A 27,104-nucleotide genomic window follows, 5' to 3' on the forward strand; every position below is an offset into this window, starting at 1 on the left:
AGTGCAGTTTATGTGACTGTGATGGCAATACTCAGAAGAAAAAAAAGAAAAAAAAACAACTTAGGCAATTTTATCCAGTTGCTGCATTAAAAGCTAACACCCTCTCACTGATGTCTTTTTTAAAGACATTTACATAACATTTCTATCCAAAGTGCCTGCTAAGGTAGTCTCCAAAAGAGATAACCCTACTCAACAGAATAGAACAGAAGACAAGGAAAATCTTAATAGAAGCTGAAACACTTTTACTGTGAGGGTCTTCACACACTGGCATAGGTTGCCTTGAGGGGTTGCAGTCTTCAGCTGTGGAAATACTCAAAACCTGACTGGACGCCATCCTGGGCAATCTGCTCTAGGGTGGGGTGGAACAGACGCTCTCAAGAGGTCCCTTCCACCTTAAAAGTTTCACGATTCTGATTAACAGGACCAACAAATGTTAGGTGACAACTTAAGACAAGAACCAAAGATCTTACATCCAAATGAAACTAAGGAAATCGCAGAAGATGAAATATAATTCCACTAAAATAATTAGTTGGTCAGTAAAAACTCTGTATTTCAACCATGAAGAAATTAGAAAAGCACAGCATTAAAAGTGCCCATATATACTTATGTTTTCAAATGGTTTGTCTTTGCACAAAGTTTTCCTATCAAATATGAACTTAAAATGGATTAGCCATCCCTGAATAATCTTATCAGTTGACTTCTAAACGAGCTGAAGAATCTTAGTGACATCTATTTTAGTTCCCATCCACATTCAGAGTAACTTCACAAAACTTAAAAGAAGGTTAATTATTTTAGCTAAATCCTATTTTGGAAAAGCTGCATAATTGACTAGGTTATCACCTCTTTTACTCATTAAAATCTGGTTTCCCCCTTCTTTACATAACATACACATGCTTCAACATGTCTGTCTACATTTATTGATGGATTATTAAAATGGTAAAGCATGCAGATGTCTGCACTGCAGTGCTTTCAGAGAAGAACCTCTGCTTATAGATTACTGCTTCACTTTCCTTTTTATTTTAATAACCTGAAATAAATCCTGAAGACACGCATCCCCTGTTGTTGGAAGGATGTATGTATTGGATTCTACCTAAAGCTGGAGAGATTACTCCAGAACACTGACTGAGTTCTGTTTTCAAATACAGGAACTACTTTCATGTTCTTTTCCACTTGCTTACCTCAGAGAAAACTATCTGATCTGATACAAGACAAAGATATAAGAATTGCAAGATAATATGCATAAGACTAAAAAAGAAATATATTTTAAAATATTTTCTCGTTGCTGACTTCAAAATGATTGGAATGGGCTCATCACAGAGCAAGTAGAAATGCACATGTAATTGAATGAATCTAAAGGGGAAATCAGATACTTAACTACAATTTATGTACATCAAGTTAAATTATCAAAGTGATTAGAAATTCAGATTTGTACTGTTTACTTCAAAGTTTCTATTATTTATAATGCTCTTCAAAAATATTTTACGCTACTAGGTTTTAGTAATATATAATTTATGTTCAACTAGCAAATGAGCAGGGCACAGGGCCTTCCTTCTGCCTCCACCAAATTTTGTCTAATACTGCACATCTGCATACCAAGAAGAGGAAACTAACTAAATTATCATTATAAACAGTTTTCTAAACTTCTCCCACAAGACATTTAAGTTATGCCCAAACCATTCATTGTTCAGTACTTCTAAACTGGATTTTTATTGACAGCTCCCTCTCCCCGTACTTCTCCTATGCAACAAGCTTTTGCAAGAAGTCTGGATTCTACCCACAGCCGAAATCCAGTGCCAGCTGCCAGGTGTACCAATGCTGCTTGAAGCAACAAACCGCTACTAACACACATGGAAGCTATTTGCTCTTCACAGATACGACTACATCAGCCCAGGCCTTCGTGGATTTAACCAGACCACGTCCCACAAGAAAATACTGTTTTGGCTACCAGGAAGCAAGTGAGAAAGCAACCACAGCATTAGATGTCACCTTCCTCTCTGTCGTATCCCTTAGGTGTAATACACTTGTTTGGCAGAGAATTAGCGTCGATTTCTATGACGAGACCTCATAATACCAACATTTTGTTATTTTCATGAAGTGTACCTAAACATAAGCAATGAACAACCAATTGGAAAAATGAGGGAAGTGTACCTGTGAAGGGAGGTCACAGGGAGATGATAGTCTGGGGCAACTTTTGGAAGTACAACCTTAATTATTCATAAAGCCCTCCTTCTCAGGAACAGCTTGGGTATACTTAATCCTGTTGCAAGGTAGGGGGAGAGATCAAATGACTTCTAAAGGTTCCTTCAAGAGCTACATGTCTATAAAACCCCTCCATTTGTTCATTTTTCCGGGAGTTGCGTAAGGCAGCACCTCGATACTCTTCACATTACACACCAGGCAAATAAACGGTGGCTTGGGGAGACGGGGGCCGGGGAGAGCAGAAAGAAGACTCTTTTTTAGGCCAAGTTCTTGCTTTTAAGCCACAGTACGAGCCCGGGGCCGGTTTGACTCACCTCGCGGCGCTGAACGCCGGCGCGCACGGGGCTCCCGCTTCCACAGCGGCTGCGGGGCCGCCATGCCGGGCCCGGGGACCGCCGCCGTCACCGCCGCCGCCCAACAGGTGGGCGCCGCACCCCCCCCCCGGCGCCATGGGACGCCCGCCAAAGGCGCGGTGGACGCTGAGGCGAATTCCCCCCCCCCCGGGGGCCCGCCGCAGCGGCCACCCGGTCCTTCTGCCCCACACAGGCCGGGCGCCCGGGGCCCTGCTGCCCACCTCGCCCTCCGGGTCCGTCGGAACCGGGACGCGAACCTGCGGGCCCACGCGGGACGCGGAGCTTCCGAGCTGTGGGGAGAAGAGGCCTACCGGAGAGCGAGACGTGCCCGCCCGACCCCAGCCGCGCCGCTCCCGGCTGACCCTCACTGCCGCGCCCGGAGGGGACGGCCCCGCTCTCAGGTACCTGGCAGCGGCTCAGCTCCTCCGCCAGGCTCCGCAGCTCTTCCTCCAGCTCTGCCACCCGCGGTGCCGCCGCCTCCGCTCGGCCCGAAGCCATCGCCGGCGCGGTGGTGGTGAGAGCCTCTCGCCCCCTCCGCAGGGGGGCCGAGAAGAAGGTCAGCGCCTGGCGGAGAGGGTGCGGAAAGGGCCTGCCCGCCCGCTCCTGAGGGAAAGGGGAGAGAAACGGTGCCGTGAACCACACAAACGAAAAGTTTCCCCCTCTCAGCTGCACTTACCGCACGGGCGAGCGCCGGAAACCGGAGAGAAGAAGGACGCGGTGCAATGACGTCAGCGCAACTGCTACCCCGACAAAGAGAAGGGGCAAGAGGCAGGTTTGAATTTGCCCGCCCGGGCGGCAGGGCCGCGCATGCGCCCTGCCTGAGGCGGCGGCCGGTTCCCGCGCGAGGCGCCGTCGGTGAGGAGAGCCGTTAAGGGCCCGTCCCCGTGGCGCGGGCAGGGCCGGCCGGGCGCTCGGTCCGGGTGTAGGGGATGTAAAACCAGCACATTCTTCGCCGGCAGGGACTGGCACTGTGGGAGGGCAGGCTGTATGAGCTCCTGCCGAGGGTGGGGGTTGAGCCTTGTTTTACGCTCACGATACAGGAACAGCTGCTGCCTAGCCAAAGTGCTGAGCGCAGGGTTCTGCAAATGCCTGGGAATCCAGCAGATTTCTGCCCTTCCTGACCCGTCGGAACACCTAGAGTCGTCTCAAGTCTCTGTTGTGATACTAGAGATCTGCATGTGAGTGGTGCAAGTATTTCTGGGTGTTCTGCTGCGGGGTGCTGAGGCTCCAGCATATTTTAGTTTAGCAATATATAGCGTGCCTTTTCGGATTTTTTTTTTTTTCTTTTCTCCGAATTAGGTACTGACATTTGTGGGTTGAGAGAAGCCTGGTTCTAGAGTATGTCTTGATAGCGCTTTTGGATGCACAAGCACCCAGACTGTCTCTTGCACAGGAAGATTATTCAGATTTATTATTTCCAGAGTTGGATTTGAGAGCCTACAACGAAAGCTAAGAAAGGTGTGGAAGATCTAACTGTTACAGTACATGAAATATCTGGGCTGGTGCTGCGACTTAAATGTACTGGATTTAACGTCAGGACATGCAGAGTACTTGGTTTGAAATAAAGGGTTAAACAGCGTTGCCAAAGCAAATCTTTGCATGTTTCCTGGACCCTACATGGGAAGCAAAATACTCATAAAAAGACTAGAATTTTTCCCAAACAAATTAAAAAAATGTTGAAACATGAGGTCAGGGTATTTTTTTAGCCTGGAAATAAGCACCAGTTGAATAGCATTTCACCAATGTCAGTATCCTGCTGTAGGAGTAGCATACATGTTTTTACACAGAAGTATGTTTTCTTTTCCCCTCCATTGTAAATTTTGCACAGATTTTGGAAAAGTTGCCCTGAATGTACCACTGACAGAAAATAAAGTTCTTACTGTGTGTGCATGCAGAAAAGCAAAGATAGGTTTACATATCTTGTGAATTATACATTAAAATGTCCAATCCTTCCATCTGTGGCCCTGACAGAAAGAATTCAGCACCGTTGGTGATGGCTTTGCCTATGAATATTGGGGTTTGCAGCACATTGAGCTCTAGAGTCCCTTCTCAGAAGAAGAAAGTGACTACGCTACTGAAGGCCAAAATATCAATTTTTATATAATTTTATATAAAAGTATTTTGATTATGACTGCAGTTATTATCCGTGCAATTACAAATGTAAATTTGGAGGTAAGGGACCACATTTGAGTATTCTCTGTCCAGTTACCTGGAAATGTGAGGAGATTCAACAGTTACCTGATCGATACCATGTCTCTCCTTAGAACATCCTCTATAATTTTTGTTGTTGTTCATCACTCCTTGTATATTGTATCATCTCATGTTTGTGATCTTACACTTTCAATTATTTATCTTTGTGTGTTGCTTATTTAACCATAATGACCATCCTGTCATAATTTTAACATTACATTTTTACCTTTTTCTTTGCTTTGAGGGGTTTCTAATTCTTTTTTCCCTTAAATTATCCAGTCAGTACGTAATCTGTAGCCTTCACTTTTTCCACATCCCCACCTTTTAATAACTGTCTTTTTTACTTTTCATCTGTTTCCTAATATTTTTATCATTGTCCCCTTGACCGTTTGTTCCCTATTACACATAGACAACAAGAAGCTAACCTTACTTAAAAAACAATATACTTGGATTAACTGCTAAACAACTATAATGACTAAACGGGATTTAAAAACATTTTCCAAGTACAAGGTCGTTCAAAGTTTAGCCGAAAAGATTCAGTTATTACAGGGACTAGGTTCACAGCTTGACACAACAGAAAAGGCCACAATCCCTATAACTTTGAACTTAAAAATTTGTGCATTTGTTGTTACTGTAGACACACCACGTTATCACAATAAGCACACAAGCAACACTTTCCCATAGCCAGATACTTATTTTATGCACATAGTATTTCTCTGTACAGTTTAACCATCTTCACATTTGTTTGCATTCCGTTTCATAAGTTGTCTCTCTATATAAAGTTTCTAGTTATAAACCCAAACAGCATTCATGATAATTCTTAGAATATTTTAGAAAACGTAAAATATGCAGCTGGCAAGTTTTGATGAATTGGGAGACCTTGCCTTGTCTTGGAGAATTTTGTACATTATCTTTCTCCCAAATCTTTGTATTTTGGAACACCTGCACTTACAGCTATCAAATGCATGAGACTTAGGCAGAATTCTTCCAAGCCTAAATATTTCCCTTTGGATTTCACTTTTTTTCAAATGAAACAACATTCAGTTCAAATTGGGTCAACACAAGAAATTTTCCTAAGACACAACTGTTGAGTAAGCATGCAAATTTTTGTGGCTTTTCCACTTCTATTGGAAATATATTACACAACTGAAATCTAGTTGCTATGGCTTTTGTCACTTGGAGTGTCTGTGAAAGTTATACAAGTAAAAGTGCTCCCTGAGTTGCCTCAGTGGCAGAAAGCATAAATGTTTTGTTCAGGGGTTGTTTTTTTTTGGAGTTGGGAAATTCCACATCCTTCTTTGAAACATGTCCATATTACAAATATGTTGCAGTTATTCCTCATCACATAATTTCTTTTTTTTGTTTGTCCATTTCCTCTTCTTATCTAAATGTGAAATAAAACATTATTCCATCTATTGCGGCAAACTGCAGTACTGCATTATTAGAAGTCAAGAAACACAAGTACATAATAGAGCATCCTCATTTTCTTTTAAACAAAATATGTCATTACTATTCTGATTTTAATTAGAAGTGTTAACATTTTCTACTAATGAATTTTTATGTTGACCGTTCTTGTTCATCACCAGTAGTTTGGTAGGAAACAGCATCATCAAACAAGTACTTTCTGAAAGATGCTTTTCAGCTACAGTGAGCAAAAGAAGCCAAAATTGCTGAAATTATTTCTAGGAGTTTTTGGCAATGTCCTCAATATTTTAGTAATTTATATGTTTCTCAGGAACATATTATAACCCTAGAAATATGTTAGAACTTGTTTAGACAATGAATTGAAAACATACTTGCAGTCAAGGTTTCTGGAGGTTTTGTTATGTGAGTTTGGTTTGTTGTTTGGTTTGTTGTTTTGGTTTTAAGTGACTAGCTATAAGCTAGCTTATCTATGCATTCAGGGCTGCAGGGGACATTCTTTTCACTTTTTTGATAACTGTAAATAATAACGTGATTGTAGTTGTAGGAAGAATAGTTTTGGCATATAAAAGTGGCAAGGTCTGTAGGGAGAAGTAGTATCTGGTATTAGACCACCTGTCATAACTGAGAGAACAGGCAGACCTTTCAGATGGAACAAATTGGTGAAAAAAGTATTTGGCCAAAACTACCCATTTTTAACAGCTGCATCTAGTCAAAAATACTACTTCAGACCTCATTCCTACCATTATAATGTATTCAATTAAATTTGCACAGTTAAAAAGTCAGAGTTGGAAAAGGTCAGCATGGGAGCCTAGATTCACTGACAGAGGGACCTGGAGTTCCGCTGCTACTGTGACTCACTTTTCACTCACACCTGAAAAGAAAGTGTTATTTTCATCTCATGAGCAGAGAAGGTAACAGAGGTCTGATCTGCCCCTGAAAAGACAAGAGCTAGAACCAAATAGCCTCCTCAGATTTATCAAAATGACTAGCATATGGCTTCATGGGGAAGTTTGCTCTGGTTTACTGCATACTTTTCTACTACACACTGTGCTTTGTGTACAGGCTGGGTATCTAAACTTCAATGAACAGGTTACATTTCCCAGGGTTGCTACATCTTACTGCCAGAGGACTCTAGCATTGCCTTGAGAGTCACTCTTCCACTTACCTTTGCAATCAGGAAGGCTGTGGTTTTTCATTGTCTTTTAAATGAGGCCACAGACCATGGCACTGCACCCTTCAAGGCAATGGAAAACACAAACCACTAATAGAAATTAGGGCATGTCAGCAGAACAAAGCACAGAGGGAGGAGGTAGTTAACAGTGTCCTGGATGTGGGGATGAAGTCTGCCCCACCCCACAGCACCTGCCAGCAAGAGGAGGCCTAGAGGGAGGGATTGACAGCTGGAGGTAATTAAGAGGAGGAAGCAGATTCCAGAGTTTGGCTGTCCTGGCAGAGGGAGATTGGGTTTGCATTGCAGTAAGATGAGGAGCTGGGTTTAGCTGAGCCTTGGGAGTTGATTGTTTCATTGTTAATTTGTTTCTTAGTGAAATTAAACCCAGGAAGGACCTGAGCTTTGACCTTGCATGTGGTGTGTAGCCTGTGTCATAGACTAACTGGGAGAGTCACCTGGTTACAGAAGGGTTGCATGGAAAATGAAGAGTTGAGTTCCATCACCCTGAAAGAGGGTGTGAAGAGTACGTGGCCACCCAGGTTCAATGAATAAGACACGATACCCTTCTTAACTCAAGGAGTGGTTGCTGGAAGGGGCAACACCATCCACGACCACCCAAACTTTGTATAGTATGCAGAGGACACAGATGAGACTCTCCCTAACCCTAGGGATGGCAGCTGAGAACATACACCTACACATCCGCACTCTTATCAGCCCATTGCAGTCATGCACATGCATACAACGCAAGAGCCACAAACATATGCAAGTGCCTCACAATCTACCATTTTTAATATTACAAACAAGTTTTGCAACAGTTTGTATCTTTTAGAATTGCACACTGGTGAGCAGTGCACTAGAACATACTAATCTTCCAACTGTGGACAGATTAAAAGAGTTAAATAAGAATTTCCGCTTTCATTAAAAAATTGCTACATTTTAAGCTTCTATATTCAGAAATAATAACAGAATTTTGAACAGAAGTTTTAATGTGAATATTTCAGGCAACCTGCAAAATTCATTTAAGTATAGCTTACCTCCTTTTACATGGTGGAGATGTTAAGGTGTAGTCAGGTTAAGTCACAGCAGAGTGCACAGCAGTAGCCTTGAAAAAGCTACAATTATTGAATAGGGCATAAATCAGAACCCAGCAATGTATTTGCTCAGAACAGAGCCAAGGCATATGATTTTTGGGTCTTTGTTTAACAATTCATACTGTCTTTAAAAAAAAAAAAAAGACCTTAGGAAAACAAACAAATTGGAACAAAATATAAGCACTGGTAGTTTAGTCAAAAAACATTTGCAGCAATTAAAACACCTTCTCTAGTTTTATCGATGTACTTATATTACTGTTATGTATTATTTTACAGGCACTAGCTTTTTAAGAAGATACTTGCTCCCACTCTAAGATAAGGGGGTTTTGACACCTCAATATAATATCCCTTTTGCCTCAGTTGTCTTGCTGGATTTTTTTACTTGAAATTCTAAGCTAAATGTCTTTGTGTTTGTCTCGTTTGACCATCAGATTTAAGTTACAGTTATTTACAATCACTTAAATTGACAATTCAGAAACTACTTCAGATGAACAAGCAAGATTCTATTTTTATTATCTGTGCACACTGTGGCAGTAGCTAAGAGTTACTGGGAGGCCACTTTGTACTGCAGTATTTCAGTTGCTAACACTGTTCCCAAAAGCAGTGTTTGCTATAAATTCCCAGCCCAGGGGAATACAAAACAGATACTGCACATTGCATTCTAGGGTGGTACTGCAGTCAGCCCAACATGAACTCTTCTTGCAGCCTGAACTCCATCATCACAGTGGGACTCAACTGACTCAATCCAGTGAGATAGCACTCATGTATTTTGGCAGCGATGCAAAGTTGTAACTTTGAACTTTACTTTCCTACTGTGGTTGAGTTTAGAGTAACAAAGTGAGACTCTGTGTCTGTTGATTTAAGTTTTTAGACACACTTTTTACTCAACAGAATTGCTCCTTTTAGAGACAGAAAATATTTAAGAATAAATGCTACATAAACATCTGTATTTTCCAATAAACAGAATCCAAATATAATGCAGAGTGCAAGTAAAATTATCTGGAATAAATTCAGAAACAAAACATATTCTCACAGAAATTAAGATTTTTTAATACTGACTTCCGATAAATGTGTTTGACTGTTTCTGTTAATTTCCTCAGCAGTTGTATTCTAGTAATGTCCACAAGATAACAATTGATTTAAGCATGTAAAAGAAGTTAATTAAGTTCTGAAGTCAGACAGTGAGGGTTCAGAAGAGAGCTTTTCATGCTTACTCATTTGTGGAGTGGACAGGCAGTTGTCGGATCATATTCAGTTTCAAATTCACAAAAAACATAGCAATAGAATTCTTTCTACAGTTTATTTTTAATTCTAGTATAAAAATAAATAAAGAGCATTCTATTAGAGTGGTTTGCCAAGATTTATTACATTCCTTTTTTTTTTTTCCAGAAAATGAAGTTTAATTATTGCCAGCTCTCACAATTTTATTGCAAGCTCCCTGTTATTGTTATTTTCTTTAAAACCCCTTCTGGAGTCCTTTGATTACATAAGAATTTCTAGGTTGTTTCTTCTGCTGCTTTTAGCACTTCTATGCCTCACAGCAGTATAGAAATATGACCCAAATATGAACTAAGAACTCAAAAACTGAAAATCACATAGAAATAGCTATTAGAAATCACTATTTTATTTTCATTCTGACCTGTGTTTTTTGGACACTTAGTATAGGTAACACTAGATATCTCTTGTAAACAGCAGCAAAAAAAAGCTAATTTGGTTTCACTACCCAAACAATGGTAGAAATATGCCAATGAAGACTAGAAACAAATAGTAAAAAACTGATACTAATATTTTTCACTGCTTTAGTGGTCTGAATTCTTGACTACAATACGATATATTGAGGCTGTGAAAAACAAAAAGGAAATATGTTACTGAGACAGCAGTTACATTAGGTCATATGTTGAGCCTCCACTTTACTCAGGGAATGAGGTATAGCTACAAATAGAAGAATATGTGTAGTCGCATCTTGCAGGCTAACTCTGCTTTTTCATTATTCTCAGGTAAGGCTTTGTGTTCCTAGTGAGTATCAGGTTGCCATCTATCTCCCCTAACCAATCCTGCATCCTGACCACCTGGCTTCTGACCACGTATTCTGTTTTAGAAGTATGCTCAAAATGATCCGATATCTGAGTTGCTCTGATCTTCTGCATGTCCTTTCTGGCAGTATTTCATGATCTAGAAAATGCTTTGTGGTGTTCAGTCTTTTATCTTCACTGAGGTTTCATTTCTGAGAATCCAAGGTACCAATGAACCAAGTTAATTTAGATGTTAGTGCTTTGACAAACAACTTCTGAATAATCCAGCAGCAGTTTCAAATATAATCTTAGTTATCTCTAGACCCCTGCAGATGGACAAATTTTACATAGAAGCTTTTAGATGAGGAGCAGAGCAAGCAACAGAAGACAGTAACTTCTTAAATTGTTATAGCTTTATGGAGTAGGTGGTAATAGTTGTATACCCTCCAGGAATACTCAAGAATATAGCCTGGACTTTATTAATTCGTATTATCTATGTACATAATTCTGCTTTTGTCTACTATAAATGGGGAATACTCATCTGGCATATCTGAATAATCATATATGGTGCTAACGGGATTATTATCTTGTATTTTGCAGTACATTGCAGCATTCCTGCCAAATACCTTGATTTTTTTAAAGCAAATTTGGGAAGTTTGGTGCTAATGCCTCAGCTATACCTTGCTCAGACACCATGTTGAACATTTTTGTTGGTGCTCATAAGACATAAGTCTGCCAAGTCAAGGAGATCCACTTCATTCTGAAACCTCTTGGTATCAGAATAAGCAGAGGAAATGTAACCTAGCACATAAGGGTCATTGAGAGTGCTACAAGTACTTACCCAATTGGACAGTATTTATTAGAGGATGTTTGTCACCTCATGCTTCACAAAAAACTATTGTATTATTCTTACAACATTCATGGTAGAGGAAGCAGCTATTGTATTGATTTGTATTTTAGATGAAATGTTGTCTGTGAGACCAAGGTCGCACTTGTGCTCCCCTGACTGACTTTAGCAAGCAAGCATTCTCAGTCATCGCCCTTTTTCCCTATCCCACCATTGGGTAGTGAGAGGCTTGACCTTTCTATCTGGAACTATTTTACAAGATAGTAAATGCACGTAGGAAACAATCTCTGAAATAGTAGGAGAAATAGAAGGCCTATGTTTGGGCAAGTCATCAAGTCACGCTGGAGAGGCACAAAATAACAGTGCTTCAATGCCTGGACCTCACCAATGGAAAAAAATATTAAATCTAGAAGACAATACTTATGGAAGGAAATTTCAGCAAAGCCAGTAATTTCTCCCAGTAGCTAAACAAAACGTGGCTACATGAAGATAGGTCTCTGCCCTTAAATAGGATTCTTATTTTTTAAACATAAAAAATAAATCACTGTGAGAGTTCCAAAAGATATACTGTGCCTGGATACAGCAGAAGATTTAGTATTCCGGTATCCCAGACTAAATCAATAACTGGCATCCTATCTGGTCCAGTTATTGAGAGAACATGATTTGCTTTTTCTTTGCATCACTTTAATGGATTTCTTTTCCTATGGAATAATACCTATGTACAAATTACTGTTTTAAAGTTTATTTGGGTGAAAATTCTGTTTGTACAGATTATATAATTATGTAGGATTATATACAGTGGAGTGCTGCTTACAGAAGTGCTATTACTTGTTTCTTTTATATTCTAGTAACCAAAGTAATAAATAGCAATGTATTTCACTGTTAACTTTACACAAAGGTTCAGGTAAATATGCAGCCCCTGACTCACTTAACAAATGGAAATTCTGAATCTACACATCCTTATCAGTATTTGGGGTACTAGAAAAAAGTTAGAAACATACAATAGAAGGTAAAATAATATCCTTCGTTTTTAAAGAATTATATTCATTTAAGTACTATCGTTTACATTGATAAGGAATTGTCGTAGAAATTGTGGCTTATAGAACCAAAATTATAGCAGGTTTGTGTGCATGCATGTTATTCATTTGCTCATTTTTTTTCCTCTTATCTAATGAAGAGCAGTATTGTGGGAAGTACTGAAATTTTGTCCTTTCTTCTCCAGGCCAGTTACTTCCATCCTAAGGTCCTTTTACACATAGTCTGCGGCAATCCTTGTGTAGACTGTAGATATGATTTATTCAAGGCTTTAGAGGGCACATGCTATCTGTGCAAAGCCTTTCATACACAGCATTTCTCATACATTTTATTTCACTAAGTGGCACATACCTAGTACAGAGGAGCCAGGGCCTTCCCATGCAGTAGCACTCGCCCCCTCCATACTCACTAGTATCACCTGTTTGCTGGCAATAGGACCATCCCTGCCTGCTGCTTCTTGCCCTGTGCCGCCTCTTCTTAAGCAGTCACATGGAGATGTGGTGCTCCCTTCCCTCCCAGGAGTCTTTCTGTGGATTTCACAGACAGACACCTGGGCAGAACACACAGAGCTGAGCACCCCCTGCTCAACACAACAGTAAAGTGGATAATGTCTTTTAGGAAGAAGGGGAACATAGGGGAAGTACTATCCGCTTCAAAGAAAATGCCCAACAAGACCAATTTACCAGAAAGACAGTGAAACTGTCTCCTTTACTACTACCATCTTGGCCAGCTTTTCTAATTTGTTTTTATCCATGGTATTGCAATGATAATGACCTGGCTAATAGATGACTGTGGTGCTGATGCAGTTCTAAGAATTGAATTTTCCTTCAAATCCAGATGGCAGAAGAGCATAACTGAATGCATATTTAAGCCAATTCATACTGGCTAGGAGCCTACGCTGAAGGCTTGTGCAAAGTCCCAACACAAAAGCTAAATATAATATACATATCGTTAACAGGGATTGCCTTAGCATATTCTGTAATGTTGGCTGCCATCATTCAGCAAGAATAAAATTAAAACTTTTGGGCACTCCTCACATAAAATGAAAGATTTACAGAAAGCAGCCAGCAACTGCCAGTGTAAGGTAGTCAGGTAGTCAACCCAAAAAAAAGGTAACAGGAGAGAGATCAAAATAGGTAAATTACAAATTGTCCTTTTGTTTTTTTGGTTTGTGTTTTTTGGTGTTTGGGGGGGCGGGGGGGAAAGGGGGAGGAAGCCTTATTTCTTGTCATCTGGAGTAATCTTAGGTATTCAGAGCATATCCCAAAGTGGCTCTCCTCTATGAATTAGCAGTGTTGGAAGAAAAGTTAGGTGTGTCCTTGATCCTTTCAGTTATTGGCAAGAAAACGTGTAACTGCTTTCAGCAAAAAAAGTCTGCGAAAGAACATGGATCGGAACCATATATTGTACTATTTAATGTGACAATGTCAACTTTTTCAATTACATAAACCTGTTACTACTTTTACACCTTTTGTTCCTTTATGTCTCATAATATACTGTGATTTTCTTTGATACTACAAAGTTCTTGCGCTATGTTTAGGGCTTAGGTGATCTCACCACTGTCCAGTTTTTTAAGAAATTACTACCCAACATTACTAAGGGACCTTACTATAGCATCTGTCCTTATAGCGCTGTATGTGCACAGCAAATCCAGTTTGTCAAATATAAACCCATCCATGCTACATTGCACTCCAAGTACAGCAAACATTACATGCACTGTAAAGTTGGTCTGAACATGCTTGTATGACCTGAATATTAAATCTGCAATAGATGTGAAGTATTAAGCATCAAAGCCACAGAGTGAATCTCAGGGCCTCCTTCAAACTGGTATCCCAAGGTCTCTAGACAGCACTAATAGGCAGCATAGCATAACATAAACTGATAGGTTGTTTTGCAGTCTCTCATGTAACAGGATTTTCCTTCCTATGCAACTAAAAATATAAAAATTAATAAATTTTACTCAATATCATTAGCACTGAATCATCAGGATATCTAAAATTTTCACAGAAACACCACCATATTTTTTCTCTGAAGGAAATAAATTGACGTTATAAAGGACAACTGAAAGAGAGCCATCCAAGAGTAAGAAATAAAAAGAAGTCTAGTAACTTAGCAGATGTAAGATCTCAGTTTATTTGATTTTATACAACTTTCCAAACACTACAAAAAGCAAGAGAGACAAAGGCGTACTGGACATTCCAAATGGAAAGCCTGAAAACAACATACTATTAAACAACTGAAGGTTAATTAAAACTTTGATTGCTGTTTCATAAGTGTCTATAAAACTGTCACCACCAAAGCTGACTCATTGTTAGCCAATATGTTTAAAGATCACAATGGGCTTTCAGCTGTTAATAGATTCCTTTTTGTTATTAGCAGATTCCATAAATATTCTGATTTGCAGAAAGGATAAGCAGCCAAAATAATGAGCCTCTTACAAGAGCACAAGAGTTCAATAATAACATTAAGGTTCTTGCAACAATATTCTTGTACAATTTCTTAATTATTATGCTGTCCCCAAAACAAACTGTATTTATCAATAGCAGTTAGCATCTATATCTAATATAGTACAGATAATTAAAATAATCTAACAGGACAGAGCTGTATGAACCATCTGTAAGCTGACAAAGCATTCAGTTTGGTTGAGTGGCTCTACACTGAAATACACCACAGATGCTGAAATTTTATCATTTAAGGCCAAATAAAATTGGCGAAAATGCAGATATGACTTACAAATTTGGAAGAGTATATGTGTATAGCATAGCAATAGCATTAATACTATTGTTACCAGTATCAGTAGTAGTATCATTAGTAGTAGTAATATCAGTATTACCTCCTTGAAAATTGATGGGTGGGAAGAAATGTATGGTTTTGTTTTATGGTAAATAACAAAAAACACACACATTCAAGGTTCAAAGATCGTAGAAGACTATTAAAGACAATAAAAGCTTTATTTACTTTTTGTTGCAGCTCCTGGGGTTTCTTTTCAGGAACTTGTTCAGTAGTGTTTCTTTTGTTTTGCCTAGAGTACATCGTAAGTCACAACATAATGGGAGTATGAGTAATGTTCAAATGACAGACACTTTCCAAATCAGAATGATGCTCCAGTCAAAGGTTGGATTTTTCCTCAGCCTTGTATTTTATGTAAGTATTTAGACCTGACCACAATGACTATAAAGTGCTAAACCCTCAAAATTATAAAGGGTTGTGATCATTCTTTCTTAAAGCAGTAAATATCAACATGCTAGAAAAGGTGTAGAAAATTATGTCCTAGTTCTGAAAATTCCCAAACCTATTGCAAGGATCAATTTTGTTCTTCTCAGAAAGAAAAGTTACACTGATCAGATCACCGCTTCTCGTGTGTCCAAATGACTTTGTAACTTCTGGCTCAATGTTTTCATAGCCATTATAATACCACTGGTGAAATCTGCAGAAGGGTGAGGTCAGAAAGGAATTTTCTAGCTCTTCTTATTTTTCTCTATTTTTGATATCTACTTTTATACATCCATATTTTAGTCTTGGTCATGCAGATGACAGCATTTCTAATCATACACTTTTTTGAGAACTCAATTATATAAATTATCCAAACAGGTTAATACACTGAAGCATAAAAGGGAAAAGTAAATGTAATTTATAGCTTTTCCTTTCTCTCTTCAACTATAAATTGTTATGATAACAAAGAAAATAACTCACAGATGTCTACTTTGTATGTGCAGTAAGAAACTTCTACATATAACTAAAAACAATTTAAAATTTGAGGAATAAAGTAGCTACATATTCAAACACATTCCCCATTCATCTAATGTCTTAGATACTCATGTTAAAACAGCGCAGAGATTATTCTCACAGTAGATTTGATTTTGTGTTTTTCTATAGATGCTGTTGCTGCTACACTTACGAAGGGTTGTACTCCATCCCCATATTAAAGTGTAATTCACTTGTGCCATTATTTACAGCCCATGGAGGTAATGGAAAGACTGCCTTATCTTTACTGGATTTTGGATTGGATCTTCTTTTGCTGTACCCTTGTACAAGTTACACAACTACAGATTCACTGGTTCCCCCCCTACCCCCTCCAAGAAAACAGCAGGAGACAGGCATGTCCCCACTGCTGTCTGAAACATACTGCTGGTACTTCAGTTGCTCCAGTTAAGGTTTGATTTGACAACAGCAGTAGCTGTATATGGCAAAGAGCAGTTTTCTTTTTTTGCATCCAGATCATTAGAAGAATCTTAATAAGTGCACTATTTCTGACTACCTTTCTATTCACAGTGAACCAGCAGATCTGCGTTCCTCATGAGAATTTTAAAGCTACTTTTCTGGTATTTAAGCAAATAGCACAAGATTGGTTGAGACAGCATCTCACTGTAATATAGGAATTTCTTATTCTGGTAAATTCTGCTTTACTGTTTGTTTGGGCGGTTTTGTTGTTGTTGTTGTTGTTTAATTAATTGGATGCTATTTTAAGTTCCTACTGTGTATTGGCCTAGTCATGGGAATTGAATCTATGTCTCTTCTCTATTGCTATGTATTGAATGAGTAAGAGGAGCTGGAAAGAGCTGAACATTGCTTAGTAAAAGCCACACAGCTGTAATAGCTGAGCTAAAGCAGCGCTTGATTAAAAGGAGACTGAAGTATCCAAGGAGAGCGTAGAAAAAGATGAAATATCTGTTTACTATATGGGAAAGAGTAACAGGACAGCGTTCCCAGACATCAATAACATACTTGGTTCATTTTTCTGTTTCATATCTGGTCTTATGAATATGCAGTACAAACTGCATCTAGTTGCCATACCTTCAGAAATTAAAACAGAGTTTTTCTTGTCCAGTTCACTGCAGAAGTGTGGTGGTTAGCCTTTCTTTCAATTAACACCATCAGCCACACAATCCTATCCATACTCTAGCAAAAATCTTTTACATAAAGGTACCTGCTGTGCTCTACACCATGTAAGACCTCAGTTGCTGGAACAACAAATCCCAAAAGTCTCTGATTGAGTTTCCACTTCTGAAACCTGAATATAGAAATTAGTTCTTTTTTTACTTTTGATTATTCCAAGACTGATAAGGCAGATACAGGTGAAGGATTCCTATCCAAACATTAGAGACCATCAAAATGACGAGAAATGCATTTCCTAATGAAGTCCATCAGGAACACCATATCCTAAAAAATTAAAATGAAAACCAAAACTCTTCAATATTACAGATCTTGCTTGACGGTCAAGCCATGCCATAATTCCCTCAGTTCAACTGAAACATCATGTTTTCAGCTGAACTGTGGGGAATGGAATTTTTCCTTCATTATCAGAGGCCAGGGTGTGTTTTCTCTCCTCACAATGTGGGTCTCAACTAGCAAAAAGACCTGAAGGGGAGAAACTAATCCTGTTAACAGAACTAAGAATTAGTAGAGATGAGAAGTAAGAGAGTCTAGAGGAAAAAAGGAGGCTGGATGAAGCTTGAGAAGGGACAGGGCATAAAACTTAAATGGGGACAGGCCAATAAGGGTAATGGCAGCTAACACCTGCAACTGTATAAATCTGCACTATTCTGGATGTAGTTATCTCACAGGGGAAACCTGTTTTGAACAGGGCTGTGGTTCACTAAAGAATGCTGATAGAAAACAAAATGGATTGCTTGAGAGAGAGATTCCAAAGAGGCAGTGTGGAAGACATTTTTTGTGCATTGTAGTTTGCTCTGCGATCCTCCTATAAATACATAGAAAACTCACCTTTTATCAATGCTAAAAAAATAAAGTGACGCTTACGGTGATATGCAAATTATTTTCATAAACTGCCCCACTAAGTTTTTTGCACGAAATGACACACATAAACCAACATGAACTTGGCAGATATGGAAAATATTTCAGGAATATTCCTTTGCATTTAAGAGATACATAATTTAAACAAAGACAGCTAGTCTAGACCAAGCACTCATCTAGAATCCCTTAACGCATGAGATTTCTATGGTTTGAGATTTCTATGTGTGGAGCTACAAAGTGTGTTGACATTTTTTTCACGCTTTCCTAAATCTGGATAGGCTCTCAGTTCACCAGCACATTTTGTAAGCACAATACCTCATTGTGAAGACTTTCTAGATTTGATTATCCACAATCCAGCTGCCTTGAACTACAGTAGTACTGAATACCTCATAAAGCATCTCAGAAGCTTAAACAATGTCTTCCCTAGAGCTCCTCTCTCTGATTTACAGTTCACCCCTTCAGGGTCATCTGATCAATAGAACAAGGAAACAAAGACTCTCAAAATGTTTGATAAGAAAGCAAAAGAGATATTCAGATCTAAGCGGTACAACAAATACTAGCCTTCATTTTCTCACCAGCCATGATGCTCATGAGGTTCGTATCTGTGTCACTGCAACTTTTCACATTGTTGCTGCTGAGCTGAACTCCTCCAATGTGCCTTCTTTTGGAAATACTAGTATTTCTTGACTTCTGTGTCAAATATCCTTATGTCCTGTTCCCTTTTAAGAGGGGTGCTCTTGTATCTACTTCTCTGTGTGTTTCTAAATATGTGTACCAAAATGTTAATAACTAATAAATTTTCAATAACTTCAATTCCACCTTCTGGGGAGTCCCTAATACACCTTTACTCCCATGTACCTCTTCACCAGCTTGTAAAAATGTTGAGTCAAGCTGGACTTCGCAGCTTCAGACACAGTGTTATTTTAAGACACTGTTCTGCAGCTAAGAGGCATTTGGACTAGTCACTTTTCATTGTCCCTCCTGTATATTTTACAGGAATCCAGACAGCAGATGAGTGAATTTAGAGGCACTGAAGGATTCAATACTAAGTCATTTTATTGTAACCAACAAATTCATAAATTGTACATAGATACCTAAAATCCCAAATTCTAACAACTGAGTACTGTCATTTTAAATTGTTACCACTTATATCTGGATGCTTTTTGCTTAAAATATTCTAAATGCAAGCATAAGCAATTCTGAGCCAGGTCAAAATGAAGACTTTATTTGGTCTCTGGCCAAGGAATCAGTTTCCTGGGTTGTCTGAACAAATCTGTTCTGCCGCTTTTGGTTACTGCTAGAGTAAAAACAGCAACAACAAACCCCTTTGCCATTATAACAAAATTCTAAGCTACCTCAAGAAATAGCATAGAAATGATCACCTATGAAAACAAATGAAAAACAAAAGGTCAAAAGAGGAAAACCAGGTTAAGAAATTATGCATGTAAAATAAAGTGAGGTGTACTTCAGGGATGTTAAGTAATCACAGCTCTATCTAGAATTTTTAAGAATAAAAGCTGCTCAGTGGAGGCTTTATAAAGATATGGCTGCTAAACATTACTTGTTTAAAAGTAGGCATATGAGTTCATAGGCAGTATTTTTAAGATTAGGAGGAATTTTGCTTAACTTCTCAACTTGTGATTCTACTGATGTAACAATTTCTTTAATCGTTCAACTGAAACCCATAGGTTTCAAAGACCCACAAGACTTAGAATGTCATTAAAAACAGGAGAAAAACAGGAACTAATTTTTTTTTTCTGTATATAAAGTAGAGAAAAAAGACTCATTGCTTTTTTTTTTCCTCTGTTTCTGATCACTGTTTGCGAAAACCACACATAAACCTCCACTGTCAATCAGCTGCAGCAAGAAAAGAATCTATCCTGCCCTATCCCATTCTGAAGAATGAGATGTGGCATTCAAGACCAAATACAGAACATCTTCCTTTTCAATTTTCTTTGAAGATAAAAAAGGAAATTAATAAATCCTTGAGGCACAAATTACTCTAATTAATTAAAATCACAATGACCACCATAATCTACCTGCTCTGTATTATATTTTCTATTTCTGTAAAACTATGAAGGTTTTGTTGTTTAGATACTTTTGCATTCGGTATCTGTCCACTTCTGTATTAGGTATTCTTCCTCGCTTGTCTGGCTCTGTCTTCAGGGATGCACATGTAGTCATATACCTATACATCAGGCCTTTATTGTTCTAAACTGTATAGAATCATGTATTCATATGTACGTACGGCTTGTAATCAGCTAAACAAAGCTGCTAGACCTTAACCTATTGAGTTTTTCTCTATGTGCACATGCTTATGCATGATTTCTAAACATATAGTAGTACATAATTATGAAATTACACTAGCCATGTAGAAATCTTGGTAGATACCATGCTCCCAGTTGAAAAAGCACTAGCAGCTGGGCTTTCACTTAAAATATTTTGTAATGTACTCTTTTCCAGGTGAAACATTAGCACTAGATTATGGATCTGCATTCAAAACCACAGTTAACCAGTGATCTAAATAATTTATCTTTTGATGGAAAGCCTTTCATATAGCAACAAATACTACAGTATTAATGTAATAGAAATTAAATTGTCAATTGATCATGATGACCCTCAGAACTAAATCTGAAATAGAATTTGGAAACTGAACCCACAGAGGTCAAAATGTCTGCAGAGAGAGAGACAGAGAAGGAGACTTGTCCAGTTCCTGTATGAAATAAACTTTGTTCTGTATTTTCATACAAGTAATGTTCTTTTGTTTTATTTATTCATTTTGTTTGGTATTTCCTGTGACAATTCACTGTGATGTGATCTCTAGCTCACTTAGGTTACAACTTCCTTTGACATCAAGCATACTAAGTCTGACACTGAAGAACCTTGAATCATAAGAATCTTAGGAGTTAGCATTCATGAGCCACGTTTAGATAAACATGTACCTTTATACTTTTTTATGATACGTAAAACATCTCTGGAAGTGTAAAGTCATATAGTTACACATATTTCAGATGTGCAGACTTCAGAAAAACAGACTAAAACTGCTTTTGAAAAACTGTATGAAAAAGTGTGTTGGGCCATTTCCACATTTACTAGCATTTTTGTATTCTCTCATCTTAAGGTGAAGAAGAACAATGTCCCCAGTGAAAATATTTGATGTATAACTAAACTGAAGAGAATATTAAGTTTTTTTCTGAACATTTATGTGAAAGAGGTTACCTACCAGTGTCATTTTAAGGGGTTTCTTTTGTTAACAGCTTTGCAGCTCTAGCATAATAATAGTACAATTCAAATGAACTTAATAAATGCACACAGAGCAAACTCATTAGAGTCTAAGCTAGCTGAAGAACACTCGGAAAGTTAGAAACAGATGTGATAAGCTCTCCACAATAAAAACCTAACCAAACCTACTTAAGTTCATATAAAAAGATAAGTATATGATAGTAGGATTTGGCATACATGTAGTATATATTTTTCTGTGCTATAGCAACAATAACAAGTAAATCTTTGAGACTCCCCCAGTGAAGTAAGTATTCCTGTATTACAGGTGGGAAATTTTAGAGGGAAAAACATTTAGTGACTTTCCCAAAATACTGATATTAATTTTGAAACTTACAACTTAGGATTTTTCAGTTTCCAAGTCTGAGATTTTTACACTATGCTACAGAACTTTCTCTTGTTTAATAAATAGATACATTCTGTGCTCCCAAGTTAGCTATACCTCATATTCATCCTGGAGGAACTTACAACTTAGATGGCATTTTAAGACTGTGCTCTATGTGCCTATATGTTGAGATGTGCATTTATTTGCTGTACTGAGACATCACACTGTTGAATGCCATCTTGCTTCAATCTAACCTCTCACCCAGGACTTACAGGTACTTCTTGATCAGCAGTATTGCCACAGATACAAAAATCACACCTTTCCTTTGTGTTTTCTACCAAGTTTTTTTTCCAATTATACTTACATGGAATCCTCTGGTGAAACCCCACTTGGGTAGTATTTATTTTGGGCTCTTAAAGTCCTATTCACATTTATGTGATGCCATATAAAATGATAGAAACAGCAAAGCAGCTAAAACCCAACTCAGCATTTGAAACATAAGCACTGTAGACCTTCACTTTACTATTTTCCATATTGCTGAGACTCTATAAATGGCTTATAACAATTATTTTTTTAATGAGTATACTAAACATCTGGCCAGTTCTATGGTAGCCCAAGAGATCAGAAAAGCTCTGATGGACCCATTACAGTCTCTTGTGTAAATAATACAAAGTTAATAAAGTAATTAATAAATATTTTTAATCATTCTGATTTTGTATTAAATAGAGGAACTAAAACAGTTCCAAAGGAACCATTCCATCCTCAGACAAAAAAATGTGCATTTTTTAATTTTCTATAAGGCATACATTTGCCTTAAAAAACAAAACCAAAGCTAATAAATTACATTTTAGAACTCTATTTAAAGACACTCATGGAGAGACTTAGGCTGACAAAACTCAGGAAATTCAAATGTGGAAGTAGAAACATAAATGTAAGAGGGGTGTAATTCATGCCATTATACCTGTTTGAAACAATTTGTGTGAGTTAAGGATAGAGTGCCAGCATAAACTTTGAATTTATTGGCTTTTGTTGCTTTAAATCAGACCCTTCACATTATTTAAACATAGTTTTTGTATTTAATATTCAGAGCAATAGAACACGTACATTTGGCTGCAGATAGATACATAATTCATGTTGGTAGGAAGCATACCTTATAACACTTAAGTGGTTTATTAAACTTGTTTCGTCTGATACGGGATAAATTCTGTAATTGACGGCAAGTCATAGGCAGATCCTACATCTATCATATTTAAGATTACCTTATGTTATAGAAACTATTCTGCTTTGGCCTCTCAAGGGCTTTTTTTTCCTGGAGAGAAAATATATGAAATATGTTAATGTTGTTTAAAAATGACTTAAACCTGAACTCCTACATGAAATTAGTTTAGTGGTCTCAGCTCAGTCCCTAGCAGACAGTTGAGTATATCAGGAAAACCATCACACATAATTTGGCACCAGTCAGTAGGACCAGCAGCCTCTGATCTAAAGATGCCTGGCAATGGGCCTGGTGAGGCTGAATGACCTCTTGTTTTAGGGACCATGAACTCTTGAAGTCAGAAGGGAGGTCATATTGTGCAGAGCGGTTATTTCTGTACTCGTTGCTCCCTCTCAAGTTCGTAGTTCATAGTAGAATTACTTGAAATTACCCCACCTATTTGATGAGCATGGATAGGAAAAGGAAAGTAAAGAAAGAGGATTGCATCTCTCAGACAGTAGATGCCAGTGAGATCTACTGACACTAGAATTTTCTTTCAAGTCTTCTGTCATTTCTGTTATCTGTATAGCTTTACCAATATGGACTGGGAAGAGTCTTAGGGTGGAGCAGGCTACAACTAGATTGTGGCGTTGCAAGCATTATGACGTCTTAACATTTCTCTTGTTGTCTGCATCATAATGGATTGAAATTCTAATAGCCAGCAATAATTTGTATGACTCTTTGCTCCTGCTGTTGACTATTGACAACTACAGAGTTATATTTTGGGACAGAAGTTCTAATGCTAACAAGGCATATCTAAAATAAGTAGATGGGTTGGGGTGACTAAAATATCATAAAGATTGTGACACAGTAGTGGTTAAATCCCCCATTTTTTTAAGAATGGGTAAAGGTAGATTATCAAGCAAGTGAATACCATCTAGTATTTTTGCTTCAACTGCTGTTCTTTGTTTCTTTGGTAGTCATGTTGCACCAGCCTGGAATAATGATCATTTAAGAAAATTTTTCTCAAACCTTTGCAAATCATGCTCACCACCAAGACAAGTGGAACCCCGCTGCTAAGATCTCTCCATAGTTAATATATTACTGAAGTTCTTTCTGAGATGAGATTATCCCAACTTTCTTAAAGGTTTTGAATAATGCAGCTGTTAATGTTCATATCCAAAATGCCAACTTGATTTTAGATTATAGTGACAATGAAAATGAACAGAGCAGTTACACTGCACTTGTGCTAGTTCAAGCTCACTGTTACTAAAGGCAGATGTGCTACGTTAGTAACTTTATGTATGAAATACTTCTGCACAATCACAACTTCTGGAAACTTAAAGACAGAAGAATGAGAGGGAATCTGAGCTATGATTGAGAATTCTACTTTACTTTCTTTGCCATTAATTAGCTCTTTTCCATGAAAAGATATGCCAGTACATATAGGTCTAGTACACGAATAGTCACAGAAGGATATAAGCTGTATAAATCCGGGAAAGAACATCACAGTTAGGCTAGACGGGTCACATTTCTGTTGATAATCTTTGTAGCAGATGCCTTTTTTCTTCATTTTTCATAAAAAGAAATGACGTATTTAGATCCTCCTAGTTCCCAAGAGTTCTTTAAAAAGGTTGTTACAAGCTACAGAAGAAAGAAGGCTTCAAGCAAATATTGAAATGTTCACTTTGGGAGTCATTAAATGAGCAAACCGTCATGAGTACTCCTGTCTGGTTATGTGATAGTGTATAGATATCTGGCTACCTGTGTGTTTCCCTTTGCATTTATGCTAGGTTCCCTTGCTATGAGTTTTTTATTTGACTAGTTCCTCATTACATCTCTTCAGAGTGGGGTTACTCTGGTTACAATTATTCTATGATGCATTTGTCAACTTTCGTAAGTTCATGGTTTATAAGGTACAGCCATTTTCAGAGATACAGGGTTTGGATCTCAGGAGACCAATTGAGTTTCTGTTTGGTTTTGCCTTTGTGTTCATGCTTTTAAAGTCTCAGACCCTGAATGGATACAGGGAGCAGAAGGCCCTGGTATACAGCATCAACCTGGATGGCACTGTAACAAATTATTTTGTAAGCAAATAATAAGAATGTTAATGTTAGTGGAGCTTTAGGGTCTGATTCCACAAGCTTTAGTGACAACAGTAATCCTTTTTCACATTAGTAACTTTACAGACAGCAAAGATCACTCAGGAGACTAAATTTATTTTGTGGAAGTAGGCTCAGACTTCAGGTGAACATTCATCTTCTCCATTAAATAGATTTTTTTTTAATCGTATGAATTTATAAGGGGATCGAGTACACCCCCAGCAAGTTTGCAGACAACACCAAGTTGGGAGGCTTGAGGGTAGGGAGGCTCTACAAAGAGATCTGGACAGGCTGGATCGATGGGCTGAGGCCAATCGTATGAAGTTCAACAAGGCCAAGTGCCGGGTCCTGCACTTTGGTCACGGCAACCCCATGCAGCGCTACAGGCTTGGGGAAGAGTGGCTGGAAAGCTGCCCGGCAGAGAAAGACCTGGGCGTGCTGGTTGACAGCCAGCTGAATATGAGCCAGCAGTGTGCCCAGGTGGCCAAGAAGGCCAACAGCATCCTAGCCTGTATCAGAAATGGAGTGGCCAGCAGGAGCAGGGAGGTGATTGTTCCCCTGCACTCAGCACTGGTGAGGCCGCGCCTCGAGTACCGTGTTCAGTTTTGGGCCCCTCACTACAAGAAAGACATTGAGGTGCTGGAGCGTGTTCAGAGAAGGGCAAACAAGTTGGTGAGGGGCTTGGAGCATAAGTCTTATGAAGAGCGGCTGAGGCAGCTGGGGCTGTTTAGTCTAGAGAAGAAGAGGCTGAGAGGACCTTATAGCTCTCTACAACTACCTGAAGGGGGGTGCTGGTCTCTTCTGTCAGGTGGCTGGAGATAGGACAAGAGGAAATGGCCTCAAGTTGAGGCAAGGGAGATTTAGGTTAGATATTAGGAAAAATTTTTTTACTGAGAGGGTTGTCAGACATTGGAATAGGCTGCCCAGGGAAGTGGTTGAGTCACCATCCCCAGAGGTATTCAAAAAGCAAGTAGACGCAGTGCTTCAGGACATGGTTTAGTGGGCATGGTTGATGGTTGGACTCGATGATCTTGAAGGTCTTTTCCAACCTAAATGATTCTATGATTCTATGTGCAAAGTCTGTTTAGAGGCCTGTAACTAGCAGTGTACCCCAGGGGTCAATACTGGGTCCAGTCCTGTTTAACATCTTCATTAATGATCTGGATGATGGGGCAGAGTGTAACCTTAGCAAGGGTACACAAAACTAGGAAGAGTGGCAGATACACCGGAGAGTCATGCTGCCATCCAGATGGACCTTGACAGGCTGGAGGAATGGGCTGACGGGAACCTTATGAAGTTCAACAATGAGAAGTGCACAGTCCTGCACCTTGGCAGGAGAAGCCCGAAGCACCAATATATGCTGTGGGTTACCCAGCTGGAAAGCAGCTTGGCAGAAAAGGACTTAGGGGTCCTGGTGGACACCAACTTGACCATGAGCCACCAATGTGCCCTTGTGGTAAAGGAAACAAATGGCATCCTGGGCTGCATTTAAAAAAGGATTGCCAGCAGGTTGAGGGAGGTGATCCTTCCCCTCTACTCAGCACTAGTGAAGACACGCCTGGAGTCCTGTGTCCAGTTCTGGGATTCTTGGTACAAGAAAGAAATGGATATACTACAGAGAGTTCAAAAAGGGCCACAAAGATGATGAGGGGACTGGATCATCTCTCTTATGAGGAAAGACTGAGAGGGACTGTTCAGCCTGGAGAAAAGCAGGCTCAGGGGGATCTTACTAATGTATATAAATATCTGAACGGAGGGTGCAAAGAATACAAAGCCAGGCTCTTCTCAGTGGTGCCCAGTGACAGGACCAGAGGCAAAGGGCAGACTGGTACCCTCTGAACATTAGGAAACACTTTTTTACTGTGAGAGTGACTGAGCCCTGGCACAGGTTGCCCAGGGAGGTTGTAGAGTGTCCCACCTTGGAGATACTAAAAAGCTGTCTGGACATGGTCCTAAGCAACCAGCTTTGGGTGGCCCTGCTGGAGCAGGGGCATTGGACTGGATGACCTGCAGAGGTCCCTTCCAACCTCAGTCACTGTGTGATTCTAAGCTTACAGCTGTCCTTTTGCAGACAGTTGAACAAATGGTTTTCTGCCAAGCATTTCTGACAGAGCATTCCATGGAAA

General features: G+C 39.0%; 1 protein-coding gene across 6 annotated transcripts in view; it reads right to left on the reverse strand.

The window, feature by feature from the left end:
• The window catches only part of CNTLN (centlein), a 198,954-nt gene extending 195,634 nt beyond the window's left edge, over positions 1–3,320 (reverse strand). For 5 of the 6 annotated variants that reach the window (XM_030004483.1, XM_030004480.1, XM_030004477.1 and 2 more), the window contains exon 1: positions 2,958–3,221. In XM_030004483.1, the coding sequence (XP_029860343.1) occupies positions 2,958–3,050 (93 nt within the window). In that variant the 5' untranslated portion in view covers positions 3,051–3,221. The other variant, XM_030004482.2, reaches the window with a different exon arrangement.
• Between the last annotated feature and the right edge of the window lie 23,784 nt (positions 3,321–27,104).

The sequence above is a fragment of the Aquila chrysaetos genome, chromosome Z, assembly GCF_900496995.4.
Source record: "Aquila chrysaetos chrysaetos chromosome Z, bAquChr1.4, whole genome shotgun sequence".
Classification (NCBI taxonomy): domain Eukaryota; kingdom Metazoa; phylum Chordata; class Aves; order Accipitriformes; family Accipitridae; genus Aquila; species Aquila chrysaetos.